This window comes from Mercurialis annua, linkage group LG1-X, assembly GCF_937616625.2.
Source record: "Mercurialis annua linkage group LG1-X, ddMerAnnu1.2, whole genome shotgun sequence".
Classification (NCBI taxonomy): domain Eukaryota; kingdom Viridiplantae; phylum Streptophyta; class Magnoliopsida; order Malpighiales; family Euphorbiaceae; genus Mercurialis; species Mercurialis annua.
In genome coordinates this window covers 1,170,908-1,187,719 of record NC_065570.1, presented here as the reverse complement: position 1 = coordinate 1,187,719, position 16,812 = coordinate 1,170,908, and the positions used below count along the sequence as shown (strand labels likewise).

The 16,812-nt window shown below is 33.3% G+C and overlaps 1 protein-coding gene across 1 annotated transcript; it reads right to left on the bottom strand.

The window, feature by feature from the left end:
* Nucleotides 1-2,758: 2,758 nt before the first annotated feature.
* On the bottom strand, nucleotides 2,759-8,711 carry LOC126653596 (polyadenylation and cleavage factor homolog 4). The gene is made up of 7 exons (XM_050347523.1): nucleotides 8,155-8,711; nucleotides 7,841-7,942; nucleotides 7,496-7,750; nucleotides 6,117-6,956; nucleotides 4,691-5,629; nucleotides 4,046-4,594; nucleotides 2,759-3,499 (listed from the first exon to the last, which is right to left on the bottom strand). Exons 1-7 carry the CDS (start codon nucleotides 8,491-8,493, stop codon nucleotides 3,455-3,457), a joined length of 3,069 nt encoding a protein of 1,022 aa, XP_050203480.1. The 5' UTR covers nucleotides 8,494-8,711; the 3' UTR covers nucleotides 2,759-3,454.
* Nucleotides 8,712-16,812: the final 8,101 nt, after the last annotated feature.

The following is a 16,812-nucleotide window of genomic DNA, read 5'->3' as shown; positions in this document are numbered from 1 at the left end:
ATCAGAAATTTTAGATACAATCAGAATATATTAAAACTCAAAGCCATTACATTAATATGGAACTTTATGTGTATCATTACATTAAAAGAACATTTTGAGAAATACTTTAAGTTATCTAAGAGTCTTACAGGAAAGAAAACTAACTACTTGTTTTTCTCAGGTCTACATTTGGCATGAACTATTGGACCTAATTGAGAAAACTTGTCAACACCTTCTAGTGATTCATTCTTGGGCTTATTCAAGTACGCAGCTTCTTTGTACAACCAATCATCAGCTTTATGACAATAATATTCCTCAAATGCCTCATGACATAACAAACAAACTTTCTGATTTTCATCAGCATGAACATCCGGCTCTGTATAATCTTCGTTCATCTCCGTCGTTGCCTTCATGTTCCAGGACGCCGGACCTTTGTTTTTCGACTCTGAACTCGGAAACCAATTCCGGGAATTGGGATGCCATGTCTTCTTCAGATTCTGTTGCTTCGTGATTCGGCTCTTTTCCGCATGCATATCTATATGGCGACTGTACTCTTCTCGAGTCTTGAATCTTTGTCCGCAGGTTCTACATTGTATTGGGAGATCGCTGTATAATGCATTTATGACAGACTCGTGACGAATCTTAAGCTTGGCTGGATCGAACTCTGTTCCGATGGGATCTTGTATAGGAGGAGTACTTGTACTTTCTTTTGGCAGTGTGATCAACCCTGAATTTACTAGAGAAGAAAGCAAACCAAGAGCAGTAGGCTCTATTTGTGTCACAACTGTTCGATAAGAACTCGAAACATTGGCTGCAATCTGTATCGGAAAAGAAGATTGCTGTGCACCAACAATACAGGATGAAACGTTCTTGACGGGTAAAAAATCGCGCACTATTTGATCTTGTTGTCTAGAGAAGCCTTGATTCATAGGCGGTGGAAAATATTGAAATTGATCTTTAATTGGTTGATATGTATCAACATTGACATGGTGTTCGGAGTAATTAAACGAAATAGGTTGACTTGAGGCGCAAGGTTTATGTTGTTGGTGTGAAAAGTAGGAGAAAGCGTTCTTTTGAACTTTGGTCGAGAAAACAGGATTAGGGTTAGGGTTAGGGTTAGGGTTTGTGCATTCGAACAGGGTTCGACCGCGTTTCATTGGTAGTGATGGTGGCAAAGAAAGAGGTTGCATGGAGATGGGATGAGAGTTGTACATTTTTCTTGTTGGAGTAAGTTACTGGGATGGGGAGGATCGCTAGTGACGGTGGTTAGGGCTAAAGCTAGAGAGGTTTCTACCAGAAAGAAGGTGTTACACTGGGCAGAATTTCGAAAAAGGAATGACTCCTTTTTATAGTTATACCCCAGTCCACCGACCTTTTTCCAATTACTAATAGGACTAGGGTTTAGACCTGAAAATCAAATTAATTATTATTCGTGCTGTTTGGCCCGAAAACTTATTTTATTTTATTTTATACAAAATGTGTAACCTTATTTTATTAATTTATAAATTATAAATAATTATGAAAAACTAAAAAGAATTGTGAAACATTTCATAACAATAATAAATCTTGTCAAAATTAAATATTAAATTTTGAAGGGCGCATAAACTAATCTAAAATTTCAATTTAAGAATAAAATACAAACTATATATACGTGCATATCAAAAATATTTATAGATATATTTGACAGTACAAATCCTTATCACATTACTCGCTGCTCGTGAAAAAAGTTATAAATGTACGGTTTTGAAATTAAATAGGTAATTAATAAATCACATATGTGACATCTTAAAATTTTGAGAATTGTTTTATCAACTAACAAAGAGTATTAAATTATCTAATTGATAAGTGGATTGGGTAATAAAATATTATTATTTTATGGATAAAATTAGATAAAAAAATCCTTAAAAAAATTTCAAATGATTTTTAATTAAATATTTATGATTTGGTCGAAATTGATAAAGGATGCAAAAGTTTGAATTTAAAAAGTAAGATGCAAAATTTTAAATACAATTGCAATAGACCTTTAAATTTGGATATAATTGTAAATAAAAATACCACAATATTTAATAAAAGACATAAATATTTAGATTTTAAAGATGGATTAACCTATATAATTTTATATAACAAATTGCTTTATCAATATTGAATATGACTAATTTTAATAAATACTAAAATATCATAAATAACGTCTAGTAAAATTTGTATCTCATCTTAAAAACAAAATAACGGTTAATAGTTAATAATTATTTGTTAATTTTTTAAAAGAATATCGTTTATTAAGTCTGGTTTGTATTTTTATTGTAATATTAGATTTTAAATAATTATTCATGTCTAAATTGAATAAAGTATTATGTAAATGATACATTGTCCACATAATCACGAGTAACAGTAAAATAAAACTTATTAAAAAAAGGTCTAATTTGATTTTATTTGTAACATTAGGGTCCAAATAGAAATATTATAAATATTAAGTTTAAAGTGAAATTTAAATCTAATTTGATGATGGTTTAAATAATACTATTTTGCCCATCATTTTTTAAAGCTATAGGACGTTGAGAAGATAAAAGGCTCGAAGAAACAATTAACAAATTTCAGCATGCAAAATTGACATCATCTTTTAATAATTAATGCAAATTCATTGGTTGTATCCAATGAGTTTCTGGCTAAATGGAATTTTCCCCAATATTTTTTTATCTAGAATGAAAAAAAGAAAAGCTATGTCTTCCAGCCAGTGCACTTAAATACCATATGAGGTCAAAAGAAAATTCACTCAATCATGGAAATAAATAACTCTACATTAAAAATTCTCAATCATGAAATGCAGCTTAGAATTAAATAAAAGACATTCTTTGTAATGTTTATTGACGGCAAATATAGGAACTTAAAGAACATACTGGGTTTACATCACCAAAACAAGAATCTAAAAAATTGATTAAAAGGGGAAAATGTTCTCGATGCTGCTTTGCGGATCCATCGGCCTAGATAAAAATCGGTCTGTAAATCCTCAAACGGGATCTGCTGCTCATAGAAACTCTTAAACTTCCCTGCAGAATGTCAAAACAAGGAGCAATACACATAACAGAAACTCCTTTATGGAGTAAAATTACATCAAATGTCTTCACAAATATAAAGCTAGCATTCACCATCTCACTCTCTTTTTTTCTCTTTAACCAAATTGAAGAACCTAAGATCTTTTAACTAAAATATACTCCCCTTTCTTTAAAAACAAAAAAATTCCTGAAATCCTTCGAGATGTTTTGACATAAAAAGATTGCAAAAGTACGAGAAAAAGAGAGAATTTTGTAACCTTTTGCTGCAAGAGGATATGCATGGTACAGGAGCAAACTATAAATGTACATGTTTCGGGCACCAAGCCACGTATTGGAAGCTTGAGCACTACTATAAATAAGGCAGAGCATACTAACATGACTAAAAACTCATACTAAGTTAGAGAAAACTCAGAAACCATAATTACTCAACTCCGCATTCGTTTTCTGTGACTAGCTTCTTCGTCGTTGGCCTGCAGGCAATAAAAGAAATTAGAAATAGGCAAAATACATCTCTACTCATCCATAAATATCACAAACGAAAGGCAATCAAGAGTAAATGTAGATACTTCAACCAGAATATTAAATTAGTAATTGGCATAGGCCAACATGGGAGAACGCTTATAAAAAGAAGCACATATCGAGATATGTAAACATTCTTAATTGAACTGAATGCTACACAACCAAACAAATACATGCTTTAAAGTAACCAAATAAAAGACCCAATAATCAGATCCTATAAAACATGCTTTAAAGTAACATATGTAGTCATTAGCAATTTCAATATGTATAGACAAGAAAAAATCTGCAACCACAAGGTATGCATGTCAGCAGCATGGTGGTGTGTATCTAAATTCATATTCTGCTGCTTCATAGACCAATACCATCAGATGCTTTCATATCAAATATTTCAAACTGACACGGCTAACTAAAATAAACAGTACGATGAAAATAACAATAACAACAACAGAATGCCTAAACTACACAAGCATAAAGGAATTCAATGGATATATGCATACCACTTCATCAGATCTACTATCGTCTGGTGGAACCGTACTTGACTCAGACCTGCATTTAGCATGTACTATAGGGCCTAACTGGGACCTATCCATACCCACAGCTGAACCATCGATTGCATTTAAGTAAACAGCTCCTTTATACATCCATTCCTCAGTTTCATCACTGTAGAAATCATCAAAAGGCTCTCCACACAATGCGCATGCATTCTGCTCTTCATCAGCAGGAACAGCCATTTCTTCATCATCCTTTTTCTCGAGAACAGCTTCAGTAGGTAAGAATCCAGGAACTGCATCAATTCCCAGTGCCTCTGCCCCACTAAGCCACATACTTGCACAAACAAACCACTTGCGGGAAGCTTTCTGCTTACGGTTCTTTGACATTCGGTTTTTAGTAACATGCCAGTCCATGTGACTACTATGTTCTTCTTGACACTTAAATCTAAGGCCACATGTTGTGCACTGTCGAGGAAGATCAGCATATAAAGCACTTATTGAAGTCTCATGTCGCACCTTCAGAAGGTCAGCATCAAATTCAAGTCCCACAGAATCCTACAGATTGTGCACATGGTTGAGATGCAAACTTAATATGCATTTGTTCACAGTTGGGGGAGTAGAGGGGGAGAAATATGATATTCAAATTAATACCTGTACAGGTGCTTGATTCATTGATATCAAACCTTGAGCCATAAGTGAATTAATCAGCCCTGAAAAAGCACCGCCTGCTGGTTGGTTAGATACACCTGCACCCGCACTTTGAGGGATGGGTATCATATGAGAAGTAGGAGGACGGCCAGGGGGTAGAGGTGGCCGGACCCCTACCTGTAAATGCATAGTGTTTGTGATGTTGGCAGGTAAATGCAGTTGCATCGGAGGCCCGAGATTTGAAGCACCCATACTTATCGCAGCCCCTTGGGGAACATATCTATGATCAAAAGGTCGCGCCATAGGATGAGGTGGCACTGGAGCCAAAGATGGTGGAAAATTTTCTCGTACTTCATTTGATAGAAGAAACTGTGGCCGAAAATGATTAAGTTGTGCCTGGTGTAGCTGATTGAGGGCAGCGTGTTGGCCTGGTAATAGTGGCTGCTTTATGAAACTGTGTTCTTTGCTTTCAAGACCATTGAATTGTTGCTCAGACAAAAAAGAAGATTTTTGTAAACCCTGACTTAGCTGGTTATTACTTGCATTTCTAGGATCAAGCTGACTTCTACTCTGCGTCTGAGATGAGAAAATAGGGTGCAGAGGAAGTGGATGAGATTTATGCATATTGGGAAGCGGCCATACTCCTGTTAATGATGGTGCAGCAGTAGAACCCATTCTTGATGGAAGAGTTGGATGATTGCCAATATGGGCATCATTATCGGGAAGTTTATCCACAGGAGGACCCAAAATCTCACTTCCCAAAGAGGATATACCACTTCCAGAAAAGGGCATCTGAAAATCTCTACCTCTTCCCTTGGCATTCATGAGATCTGTCGACTGAGGGAAGTGATGTGGCAACTTCAAAACCTCTCGAGGATAGTGAGAACCCATAATTTGATTTCTATCGGTTTGGAATGCAGGCATTGTCCCTCCACGGCCAGGCTGCAGTAAACAAACACATGTTTGTGTAAGACAAAAGGTTGAAGTTGGCCTTTGTATTCAAAATTACATGTTCAAAAGCAAATTTTCAAAAAAGAAAAATAGATATGATTTATTTTCTAACAAACAAATGAAGCACAGCAATAACGAAGAAAGACAACCCCATAAATAATCCAAGTGGAGATGGCACTAAAAGGAATTTACTGAGAAAAAAAGAACACTCAAGAAGAAATGAAAATACAAATAACGCATTCTCTGCCATCATAGACACTAGAGAGCAATCCAACAGATGAATCCAAATGGTATTGGCAGCAAATTAATCAGGCAGGATAGGTATTATTATTACTCAAATCGAAAGTCTTCTTGGACTTCTTTTACCCATACCCATTATAGCTGAGAGCTTAAGACCTATGAAAACCATGTCATGGTATATATCAATTAAATGTTATGCTTATGCAAAGAAAGACCGCAAACAGTTGAGGAAACTTACACCAATAATGGAAATTGAATCATCAGCAACATTAGAGGAATCATCTGCCAAAGGCACCTGAGCTTGACTAGGCCAGTTGCTCCTAATAGCAGAATCCAATTGTGAAGCAGTTCTTTTTCCAAAGCCAGGCCTGGCCCCAGCCCCTCTAAAAGGTGGAACAGATAGTAATAAATCATTGCTCCTGCTGCGGTCAATCAATGTAGGGCTCATGTCTTCCCAATCAAATTCCTCCTCTTCAGTGTTCTGCCATGACCTTGGACCTACTTTATTGGATTTGCCATCTACATCTAAACGTTCAATTTGCAAGGGTTTACTACTTGTAATTCTATTCCTTTTGTCTTCTCCATAAGCATCTATTAAAGCTCGGGGACCTTTATGTTCATGTCCATTAGAAAGACTATATACAGTAGAAGCTTCAAACCTATTAGAGTTCTCTTCAGAAAAGTGCTTTCTTCTCCATTCAGTTGTCTCTTCATCTCTACCAATGGGTCTAAGAGGTCCATAATCAATAACAGAATGAGATGGAGAAGCCCCATCAACAAATGTTCGAGCAGAATTTCCTGTTGTAAAGTCATCATGTTGAGAAGGCAAAGGCCGCTCAGCTCCAATTCTTGACGGCGACAAGCGTTTTGTAAGCCTGGAACTCGAAGAAGGATGCAGCTTATGAGTCCCAATTCCAAAGGACGAAGGGCCAAAATTCCCCATTGTATTTAATCTTTGGGCACCAAGCTGCGAGGGTGCAACCTCCACATGGTCGGAGTCATTCTCATCATATCCAATGGAAGGTTTTTGACTAAATGATTTTAAAATTGTAGAAGCTCCTCTTACATGCTGAGAATTCTGCAAAGGACAGAGAACAGGACATACATTTTATGTCTTCCCTTAGAAAACAGGACATGCATTTTATGCCTTCCTTGTATGCATACTCACGTACAAACATGCTTATTTCATAGAAACAGAGTCAACTGCATAACGTTTTCTTTAGAGGGCCACAACTATAAGAACTACACTTATGAATTGGGGGAAACTCCCTACCATCCTAAAAGGCTTCATAAAAATGTTACTTTCGATACACAATCGTATATATGGATTTTCAAACATTTATTTAGGATATTTTAGCCTATCTGAGAGCCTATTTAAACGTTTATTTGACAGGCACTCAGATATGTCAAAATATTAAATATTAAAAAAAATGGCATGTAGATACTCATAGCCTCTAGTAAAGCAAGGTTTCATTAATTCGAATGCTAGTAATAGTCGAACAAAATAGCAAGTACAGCATGCAACATGTAAATTGCAGTATAAAGGTCTCATATGAAGATCCTAAATTTTAATCAAATACACTCACATACAAGAGAGATATATCATTAAAAACTTACATTTTCTGAAGGTGAAGGTTCCATACGCACATATTTAGGATTAACATGAATAACATTGGTTGTCCTTGGGGAGTCAGATGCCTTCAATGAAGACAAGCCAGAGGATTGATTACTACCAACTTGCGAAGAAAACTGCAACTGATTCTCAATCTTGCCAAGCACAGACGGCGGGAACACAGTGGACCATGTTCTAAAAAGGTGGCGCAACGAAGGATGCTGGCTAGGATGAACTTGACTATAAGCCTCACAGAAAACCTAGCAAAAGCGATGATAACATTGCAATTAAGTCCATTCATACAACACAATTTGAAATGCAATTATGCAAGCGCGGTTATATTCTCTCACCTCGGGTAAACGGGAAGAGAAATGTCTGACATAATCACGGCCAATGTTCTTTACAATGCTATCCAATAGATAAAGTGAGGGTAGTTTTTGATCCACCGGGACCTGTCGTAAAGTTAACAAAGTAAAACATAGCCATTTAGCTACATATGCACAACTAAACATTAAAAAAAATAACACTAAAAATAAGAAGCAGCAAAATGATTGTATTATATCTGAATTGCTAATTGTTTAAATTTGTATCTACAAAAAACCAAATTGTAAACCCAAAAAACATAAAATAAACTACAAAAATGTCTAAATTGCCCCCATCGGACCTCAACAATACGGGCACAAATAGAGTCAGCAATGCCGGCACCGTGCTCCCTAAGCTCGCCGGCAATAATAGTCAAATCGGTAATGATAGGTTTCGAATTAAATATCAATTCATCAAGCACGAGCTCATATAGATGCACGATTTCGCCGTCGCTAGGACCACCAGCCACGTCATCATCGTCATCAGCAGAAACCCTAGCTTCCGCTTCTTTTTGCTTCAACAAAACCCTAAATCTGTCGAGCAAAGACGGCGGTTGCTTCTGAGACAGGTCATTGGTTGGCATGATAGGCTTAGTATTATTATTATTAGTATTAAACCTCAAAAATTTCTCTGATTCCATTCAAAAATAGTAAGAGAAATAATAGTAATGAGTGAGGATTAGGGTTTTGGAGAAGAACCATGAGAGGGGGATAAATTCTTTTCAATTTTTCGATTAGGGTTTTGAATTGAATTTAGAGAGACAATATTACTGAAAATTGGGATTTTATAAATAAAAATTGAAGAAAAAAAACTGTTTAGGTACTTTTCTCGTGAGATTGGAGACTGTTATTATCGAGATGCGTGATAATGTTTAGATTCTTTGAGAATTTGACTAAATATCCACGTGGATATTGGTATAACGCTTTTACAATTTTTAATTGCCGCTGTGTACGTGAAAATAAAAATTACAATAAAATTCAAAAAAAGAAAAAAAAATTACATTTAATATCTAAAAATATTATAAATAATATGCAGTTTGACCCTTGAACTTATAATCTTTGACCAATCTAATCTCTAAACTTAATGTCTAACCTATTAAAACTCTAAATTTGTCAAATAATGTGATTGACCCCTGAATTTGATAAATATGTAAACATTGAATCCCTCTGTATCCACCTTACACTTGAAACATTCTTGAAAAAATCGTGTACGGAGGGGTTTAATGTTTACGTATTTATCAAGTTCATAGGTCAAATCATATTATTTACTAACAAATTTAGAGATTTGATAGGTGAGATATTAAATTTACGAGTTAGATGGGTAAAAAAAATAAATTCAAGAGTCAAACTATGTATTCAGCCATTATAAAAATATAAAATAGATTCACTTTTTACATATTATATCAGAGATATATTAGAGATATAACGTAATATATAAAGATAATAAATTATTAGAAGCTATTTCTATCTATAATTTAAAATGATAATAAACATCAACTACTGAAATATAGCAGTTGAACCAGGAATGTTCACTTGTGAAGTTTTGCCATTCGTCCATTTTTCAATATCCTTATGTATCTCTGAATGCTTGAGATGTTGAACCTATAAAAAAATTATTATAATATGAGAATACGATACTAATAAATAATTATTAAAAAAAATCCTACAACCAAAATTTATATAAACAATAATTTATTTAATTATTTAGTTGTAAAAAAAATTAATTATTTATTTAATTTTCAACGGATTTTTTTCGGCGATGGATGGAGGAAGGCGGTGGATGGCATTTTCCGGTTGAGAAGTTTAATTTCGTTGGATGGATTGGTGATTTATGTTAGATTTGGTTGAATGGATGGATTATGTTTGAATTGATTAGATGAATGACTTTAAGTTTCGATCAGATTTAGTTGATTTGGTTTTGTTATTGACTGTAAAGGTATTTTGGTCATTTTTGAGAAAAAGGGTGATTGGAGTGGGTCTTTGGGGCGGTTTTGGGGCAAAAGGGGTTTAGTTGATCATTAAGTAATGTTCTATTGAGTTCAGTCTAGGGAAAATTCATACGAAAACCCTTCTATACTTTATTAATTTTGTCCGAGAGGCCCTTATTCCAAAATTGTTCACGTTCGGATCTCTATATTTGGCAAATTACGATTTTCATATCCCTTTGAGGGATGGAGGAACAAAAAAAATTTAAGTGAAGGGACTAAAAAATTAAAAAAGGACCTGAAAAACGGAAATTAAGTAAGTAGAGAGACCGAAAGAACAAAAAATAGTATAAGGACTTTCTGAAGAAAAATTATATAGTATAAGAGTCTTTAGATGAGTTTAGCCTTCAATCTATCTGTAACATATATAAATGTGTATTAGAGGGAACACTTCCATTTATGGATAAAAATACCCTCTACATAACTTATGGAATTTCACTATTAAATTATTAAATTTTTTTACTAATCCTAATTAACTACTAAGGTGGTGTTTGATAAAAGTGAAAATAATGTGCGGAAAATTAAGTGCTAAAAATAATAATTGCGGATTTTTTTAAGTACTGAGTGAGTTTACGTGTACTAATGGTGTTATGTAAAATAGCATCGCATCTATGATACATAAAATCGAAAGTGTACGATGTCGATAAATCAAGTAATATGATGATAAGTAAAAGTCGAACCCACGAGGAATTGAATTTAGTACCAAAATAGTTAATTAAGAATTATTTGAACTAACAAAGATAAGGTTTGTGTGATTTTAATTAAAACTAATAAAACAGAAAATAATAACCTAAGATTAAACAATAACGACAAATAACTCAGAATATTGCTTTCGTATGGATTATCGATGCCTTACAAATCTAACTTATATCAATCAATTTTAATTGTTACATGCAATGGAGGATAGATCGAAGATACTAGCTCAATATTCCTATATTATTGCTAACCTATTGGTTATAACCCGTTATCCCGAATCACCCTTACTGTCACGGCTTACAGAACGATAGAAGATAAGCGGCAATTTATAAACAACGCATTATCGATTAGTTATCCACATAGACCACATAACGCAAACATGGTGGTCTGACTCATGTTTTGTAATTATGTCTTGGTTACCCTTTTCCAATTAAATTGCTTAAGTCCCCTCCTCATAATTTAATCTAAGTTCATGCAATTATTGGCCAATTAATCACAAGCATTACTCTCAATAATGAAGGATTGCATTAACAAAGAAAGATATAGAATTTAGTTTTCAGAATTTAAATCTAGCATCCATACTACTCACAATATTCCAAGTCAAGAAATTTAGCTAGACATAATTGAATTAACTAAGCAATTAATAATAATGAACATAATTAAAACAATAGATTGAAAATAAAAATACTTGAATAAAAACCTGGAATAATTCGGAATACAAGTCTTCGAATCAAAACTTCGAAGATTTAAGTCTTGAAATAAAACTAAGGACTAAAACGAAATTAACCTAAGACAAATTGTTTGTAGAAAAGAAAATAATGAAAAACTAGATAGAATACATGATCTTGAGATGTCTTTATATAGTGGAGGAGTCCTTGATGTGTTACAAGAGTTGTAGTTGAAATCGGATCCAAATCCGCGTTGAAAAAGGATTTTCACGTTTTAAGTTCGCAGGTACATCCGGGCCAGTTCCTCAATAGTGTCTGGAGGCACTTTTAAGGAATTGGCCACAAAGGATTCGCAGATTGTAATCCGGGCCAGTTCCTCAATAGTGTCTGGAGGCACTTTTGAGGAACTAGGCACTTTTTCCAGCTTTTCTCCAATTTGCTCCAAATTGATCCGCTTCACTCCATACGCATAAACCTATAAAATAAACACCTTTCCAAGCATAATATCCTCAAAATATGCAATAATACTATATCAAATACTTGGAAAAATCCTATATAAAATATGCGTATCAAACTCCCCCACACTTAGTTCTTTACTTGTCCTCAAGTAAATTAGCACCTTAATTAAATCAAACTTCAAAATCCTAGCATAATAAACTTCCCCGAACAAGATTGACATTAAGCGATTAATAACAAGTTGAAATATATCATGAAATCGAATGACCTTGACTTTGATTGATGAAGTGTATTAACTCAAGCTAAACATTTATTCACAAAAATCAATATTTCGCATAACTTAATATCAAACACAAAACTCAACTCTATCATTACCAATTAGTACCTAAGAGTTAAAAAGCATCATAAGAACTTTAAATTTCCAACCACACTCAAACTTTAAAACAAACCTTTTTCCTCACAAGATTTCTCTCAATACGCTCATGTATTTGGGGTATGAATTCACTCCTTGCTATCATGATATAAATTGAACCATAGGCTTGTAATTCAAACAAAATTCTACCACTTGAAAATAAATGACAACATGAAACAATGGGTCTTTAATTTTGGTTGTAATGGGGCTAAGGTTCAAGGTAGGATTTAAGGCTTAAATGAGGTTAAATGAGTTAAAAATTCAAACAATATTTCTTTATCAATCTCAAGACAATAACAATCACTAATTTTTCTCATGAAGCTCAAAACAAGAATTCAATTGCTAATTTTTTTCAAACAATTTTTTTTTCTTTTTCTTTGCTCTATATTTGTTTTTTTTCTTTTTAGAAGCTTCTTTTTTTTTTTTTCAATTTCTCTTTGGTTCTTTTCTCTTTTCGCTCATCTTTAAATTTCTTGTCAACTATACTTAGTGAAACATATGTCTTTTTCTTTCAATTCTTTTGCTCAAAATTTTAACTCATTGGGTTATCAAAAGACGGAAATAAAAGAAGGATAAAAGGTGTAAACATGTGTATAATAACAAGAAAAGGCTAGGCTCAAATTTGGTTAATCCTAATGAGAAATTGGTAGTCTTTTTAAGTGGGAAAAGAAAGAATTTTCTAAATGCCCAAATCACACTCATGTCATCACCTATTTCATATGGCCTCAAATTGATTTAGAATTGCAAGTTCTAGCAAATAAATACCAAGTAGCACACTCAAGAAAAAATATTGATACTTTAGGCTCAAAAATCTCACATTTTTAAGTGTAGTTTGTAAAAAGCATCATGTGGTTAGTACTTCAAAAATTCTCAAGAAACTTAATTAAAACCTAAGCAAAATTAACTTTGATAAGAGTTGAAATTTTGACTATCTTTAAATCACAAGTAATAGAGAATTTTGTGCTTAAATGTTATGCTCAAAAGTTAATAAAAATCATTAAAACAAAACCAAGCTCATGATTTCAATCAAATACTTTCAACAAACTTAAGGATATCATAATTTCAACTTGACACGGGGATATCTAAACATGCTTCTCAAGTTTCATTTGATCAATTTAATGAACTATCCTACTTTTGGACAATCAAAAACTAAGTTCAAAAATTAAAGTTTTCTCAAAATTCAATATTCTACTAAAAAAGAAAAAAAAAAGAAAAAAAATCCTAATGTACAATAAATAATACCCCCACACTTAAATATCACATTGTCCTCAATGTATAAATATAAGAAATCAAATAAGAGAAAACAAGATTACTTACCTAGTGTGCACCCTAGTTGATGTAACTTCTAAATTTGATGACTTTGATCTTCATTGTTACAATAGTCATCATTGCATTCCAACTTTAGTGACCTATAAAATAGACATCAAAAACTCCATGATAATAATGTGAAGGGAATATGTAAAATAAAAAAAATAGAAAAAAATACTAAATAAAAAGGATATGTCTTGGGGTGCCTCCCAAGTAGCGCTTTAGTTAGAGTCCATAGCTAGACTCTTCGCAAATATTCATTAAGAATACATTCGAACGTGAGGGAGTGTTCTTGGCAACATCTTTTCCCTCTTTTCTCTTGTCGGCCCCCTTTTAACTTGGTAGTAGAGAGCATATTCCACTTGAATCATCTTTGGATCAATAATAAATTTAAGAATATAAGGTTCTTCTTGTGGGTTCTCAGACAATATGCTCTCTTTCACATTATCTTTATAAGATGAATCATCCTCATATGCAACATTTATAGTTGGTTGTTCATCCTCTAAATCTTTCCTACTCTCACTTGAAGATATAGGGTAAACTTCCAAATAACACGATTCCTCCATATATTCTTCAAATTGTTCAATATTTTTACTATGGAGTGGTTGTGTTTTCCCTTCAATTTCAATTTCACCTACAAAACATGAGTTATAATCACAAGAAAGAGATGATGGGTTAGACTCGATCTCATCCTCGATCGATAAGCAATCATCATCTTTTGAAAGTTGTGCAAACACATGTTTTTTGATTAAAGTTATGTGCTCATTGATTCTTGAATTCCAAGTAGCCGAATCGTCTTCTTCTAAGCATGGATGACTAAGATGTTCAAGGTTGTTGTTACGAGCCCACTCTAAAGCTTGCCCATATATTGATTTATCCTTTTGATCATCAACCACAGCCTGAATTTTAGTATCACCAAAACTAGAAAACGGGTTAAAGGAATCATTAACACAATAAGAATAATCGGGTGAAGGTAGTGTTGGTGAATAATATGGACAATATGCCCAATCATGATTTCCTTGACACCATTCACAAACTTGAAATTGATAATATTGCATATTATAATCCATCATATTAGAGTATTGTGCATTAAAGCTCTCATATGGATAAGTTGATTCACCAAAATTCATGATGAAAACTTATAAACAACATAAATAAATAAAAACCAGAAAATAAAAAGTGTTCAAAGCAATAATTAATTAAGTTGTATTGATATAAATAACAATTCCCCGGCAACGGCGCCAAAAACTTGATACACAAAATCGCAAGTGTACGATGTCGATAAATCAAGTAATATAATGATAAGTAAAAGTCGAACCCACGAGGAATTGAATTTAGTACCAAAATAGTTAATTAAGAATTATTTGAACTAACAAAGATAAGGTTTGTGAGATTTTAATTAAAACTAATAAAACAGAAAATAATAACCTAAGATTAAACAATAACGACAAATAACTCAGAATATTGCTTTCGTATGGATTATCGATGCCTTACAAATCTAACTTATATCAATCAATTTTAATTGTTACATGCAATGGAGGATAGATCGAAGATACTAGCTCAATATTCCTATATTATTGCTAGCCTATTGGTTATAACCCGTTATCCCGAATCACCCTTACTGTCACGGCTTACAGAACGATAGAAGATAAACGGCAATTTATAAACAACGCATTATCGATTAGTTATCCACATAGACCACATAACGCAAATATGGTGGTCGGACTCATGTTTTGTAATTATGCCTTGGTTACCCTTTTCCAATTAAATTGCTTAAGTCCCCTCCTCACAATTTAATCTAAGTTCATGCAATTATTGGCCAATTAATCACAAGCATTACTCTCAATAATGAAGGATTGCATTAACAAAGAAAGATATAGAATTTAGTTTTCAGAATTTAAATCTAGCATCCATACTACTCACAATATTCCAAGTCAAGAAATTTAGCTAGACATAATTGAATTAACTAAGCAATTAATAATAATGAACATAATTAAAACAATAGATTGAAAATAAAAATACTTGAATAAAAACCTGGAATAATTCGGAACACAAGTCTTCGAATCAAAACTTCGAAGATTTAAGTCTTGAAATAAAACTAAGGACTAAAATGAAATTAACCTAAGACAAATTGTTTGTAGAAAAGAAAATAATGAAAAACTAGATAGAATACATGATCTTCAGATGTCTTTATATATGGAGGAGTCCTTGATGTGTTGCAAGAGTTGTAGTTGAAATCGGATCCAAATCCGCGTTGAAAAAGGATTTTCACGTTTTAAGTTCGCAGGTACATCCGGGCCAGTTCCTCAATAGTGTCTGGAGGCACTTTTGAGGAATTGGCCACAAAGAATTCGCAGATTGTAATCCGGGCCAGTTCCTCAATAGTGTCTGGAGGCACTTTGAGGAACTAGGCACTTTTTCCAGCTTTTCTCCAATTTGCTCCAAATTGATTCGCTTCACTCCATACGCATAAACCTATAAAATAAACACCTTTCCAAGCATAATATCCTCAAAATATGCAATAATACTGTATCAAATACTTGAAAAAATCCTATATAAAATATGCATATCAATCTAAAAGAAAATATATATAGATGAACGTAGTATATATCAAGTATTAGATCCGATTGAAAACTTAATCTTAAATTCATACTATTTTCTATCTATATCTTACTCATATTGTATCCTTTATTATTATATCAAATCATTTTAATCCGAGTGGTACGATTCTGAGATAGTTCGACCGAGTTACTGCTACCACGTGGCATAGTCCCGAGATAGTTCAACCGAGTTACTCATGCCACTATTTAATCCCAAGGTCTGAGTCCCGAGATAGTTCAACCGAGTTACTCACTAGATACAGGTCCCGAGATCCCAGATCCACCGAGTTATCTAGTATCTACAAAACATAATCCTCCTTCCATTTCATAATCACAAACATGATCATCATGTAACGAGCTCATATCAAACATTTTTAAACATTAACATCTATCGACACTAATTCTATGACTGACTCGAACACTGGTGATCACACAGCCTATTGACGCCCAATAGATAGCTCGTTTCCTCGGATCACTATACTAGTTTTATTTCATAAAGAATAAACATTTAATAAAATAATAATCATTATAATAATAACATTTCATGCTATGCATTTATAATAATAATAAACAAAATGAATAACTTTTATTAATAACACACAAAAGTAGACTGTAAACTCACCACTTGCTATCCAAAATCTTCTAGAACTAATAAAGTAATATCGTTTGTCACGTTCCGTGTTCCGTTAGTATTCGCATCGGCGAGTCCACAAAAATTCGATAATAACCTAAATTATTAACATTCTAACTATATGCTAAATATCCAAAACATAATTTCTAGCCAAATTCAGCTATCAAAATCGCTCATTTAAAACAGTCCGACCTCTAAAAAAAC

What these genes read in the sequence shown, in the direction of transcription:
- LOC126653596 (XM_050347523.1), bottom strand. Translation starts at nt 8,493, where the DNA reads ATGGAATCAGAGAAATTTTTGAGGTTTAATACTAATAATAATAATACT. An exon ending in TCTCTTCCCGTTTACCCGAG is followed by an intron (nt 7,751 to 7,840) that starts GTGAGAGAATAT and finishes CGCTTTTGCTAG; the next exon opens with GTTTTCTGTGAGGCTTATAG. An exon ending in AACCTTCACCTTCAGAAAAT is followed by an intron (nt 6,957 to 7,495) that starts GTAAGTTTTTAA and finishes TGTCCTTTGCAG; the next exon opens with AATTCTCAGCATGTAAGAGG.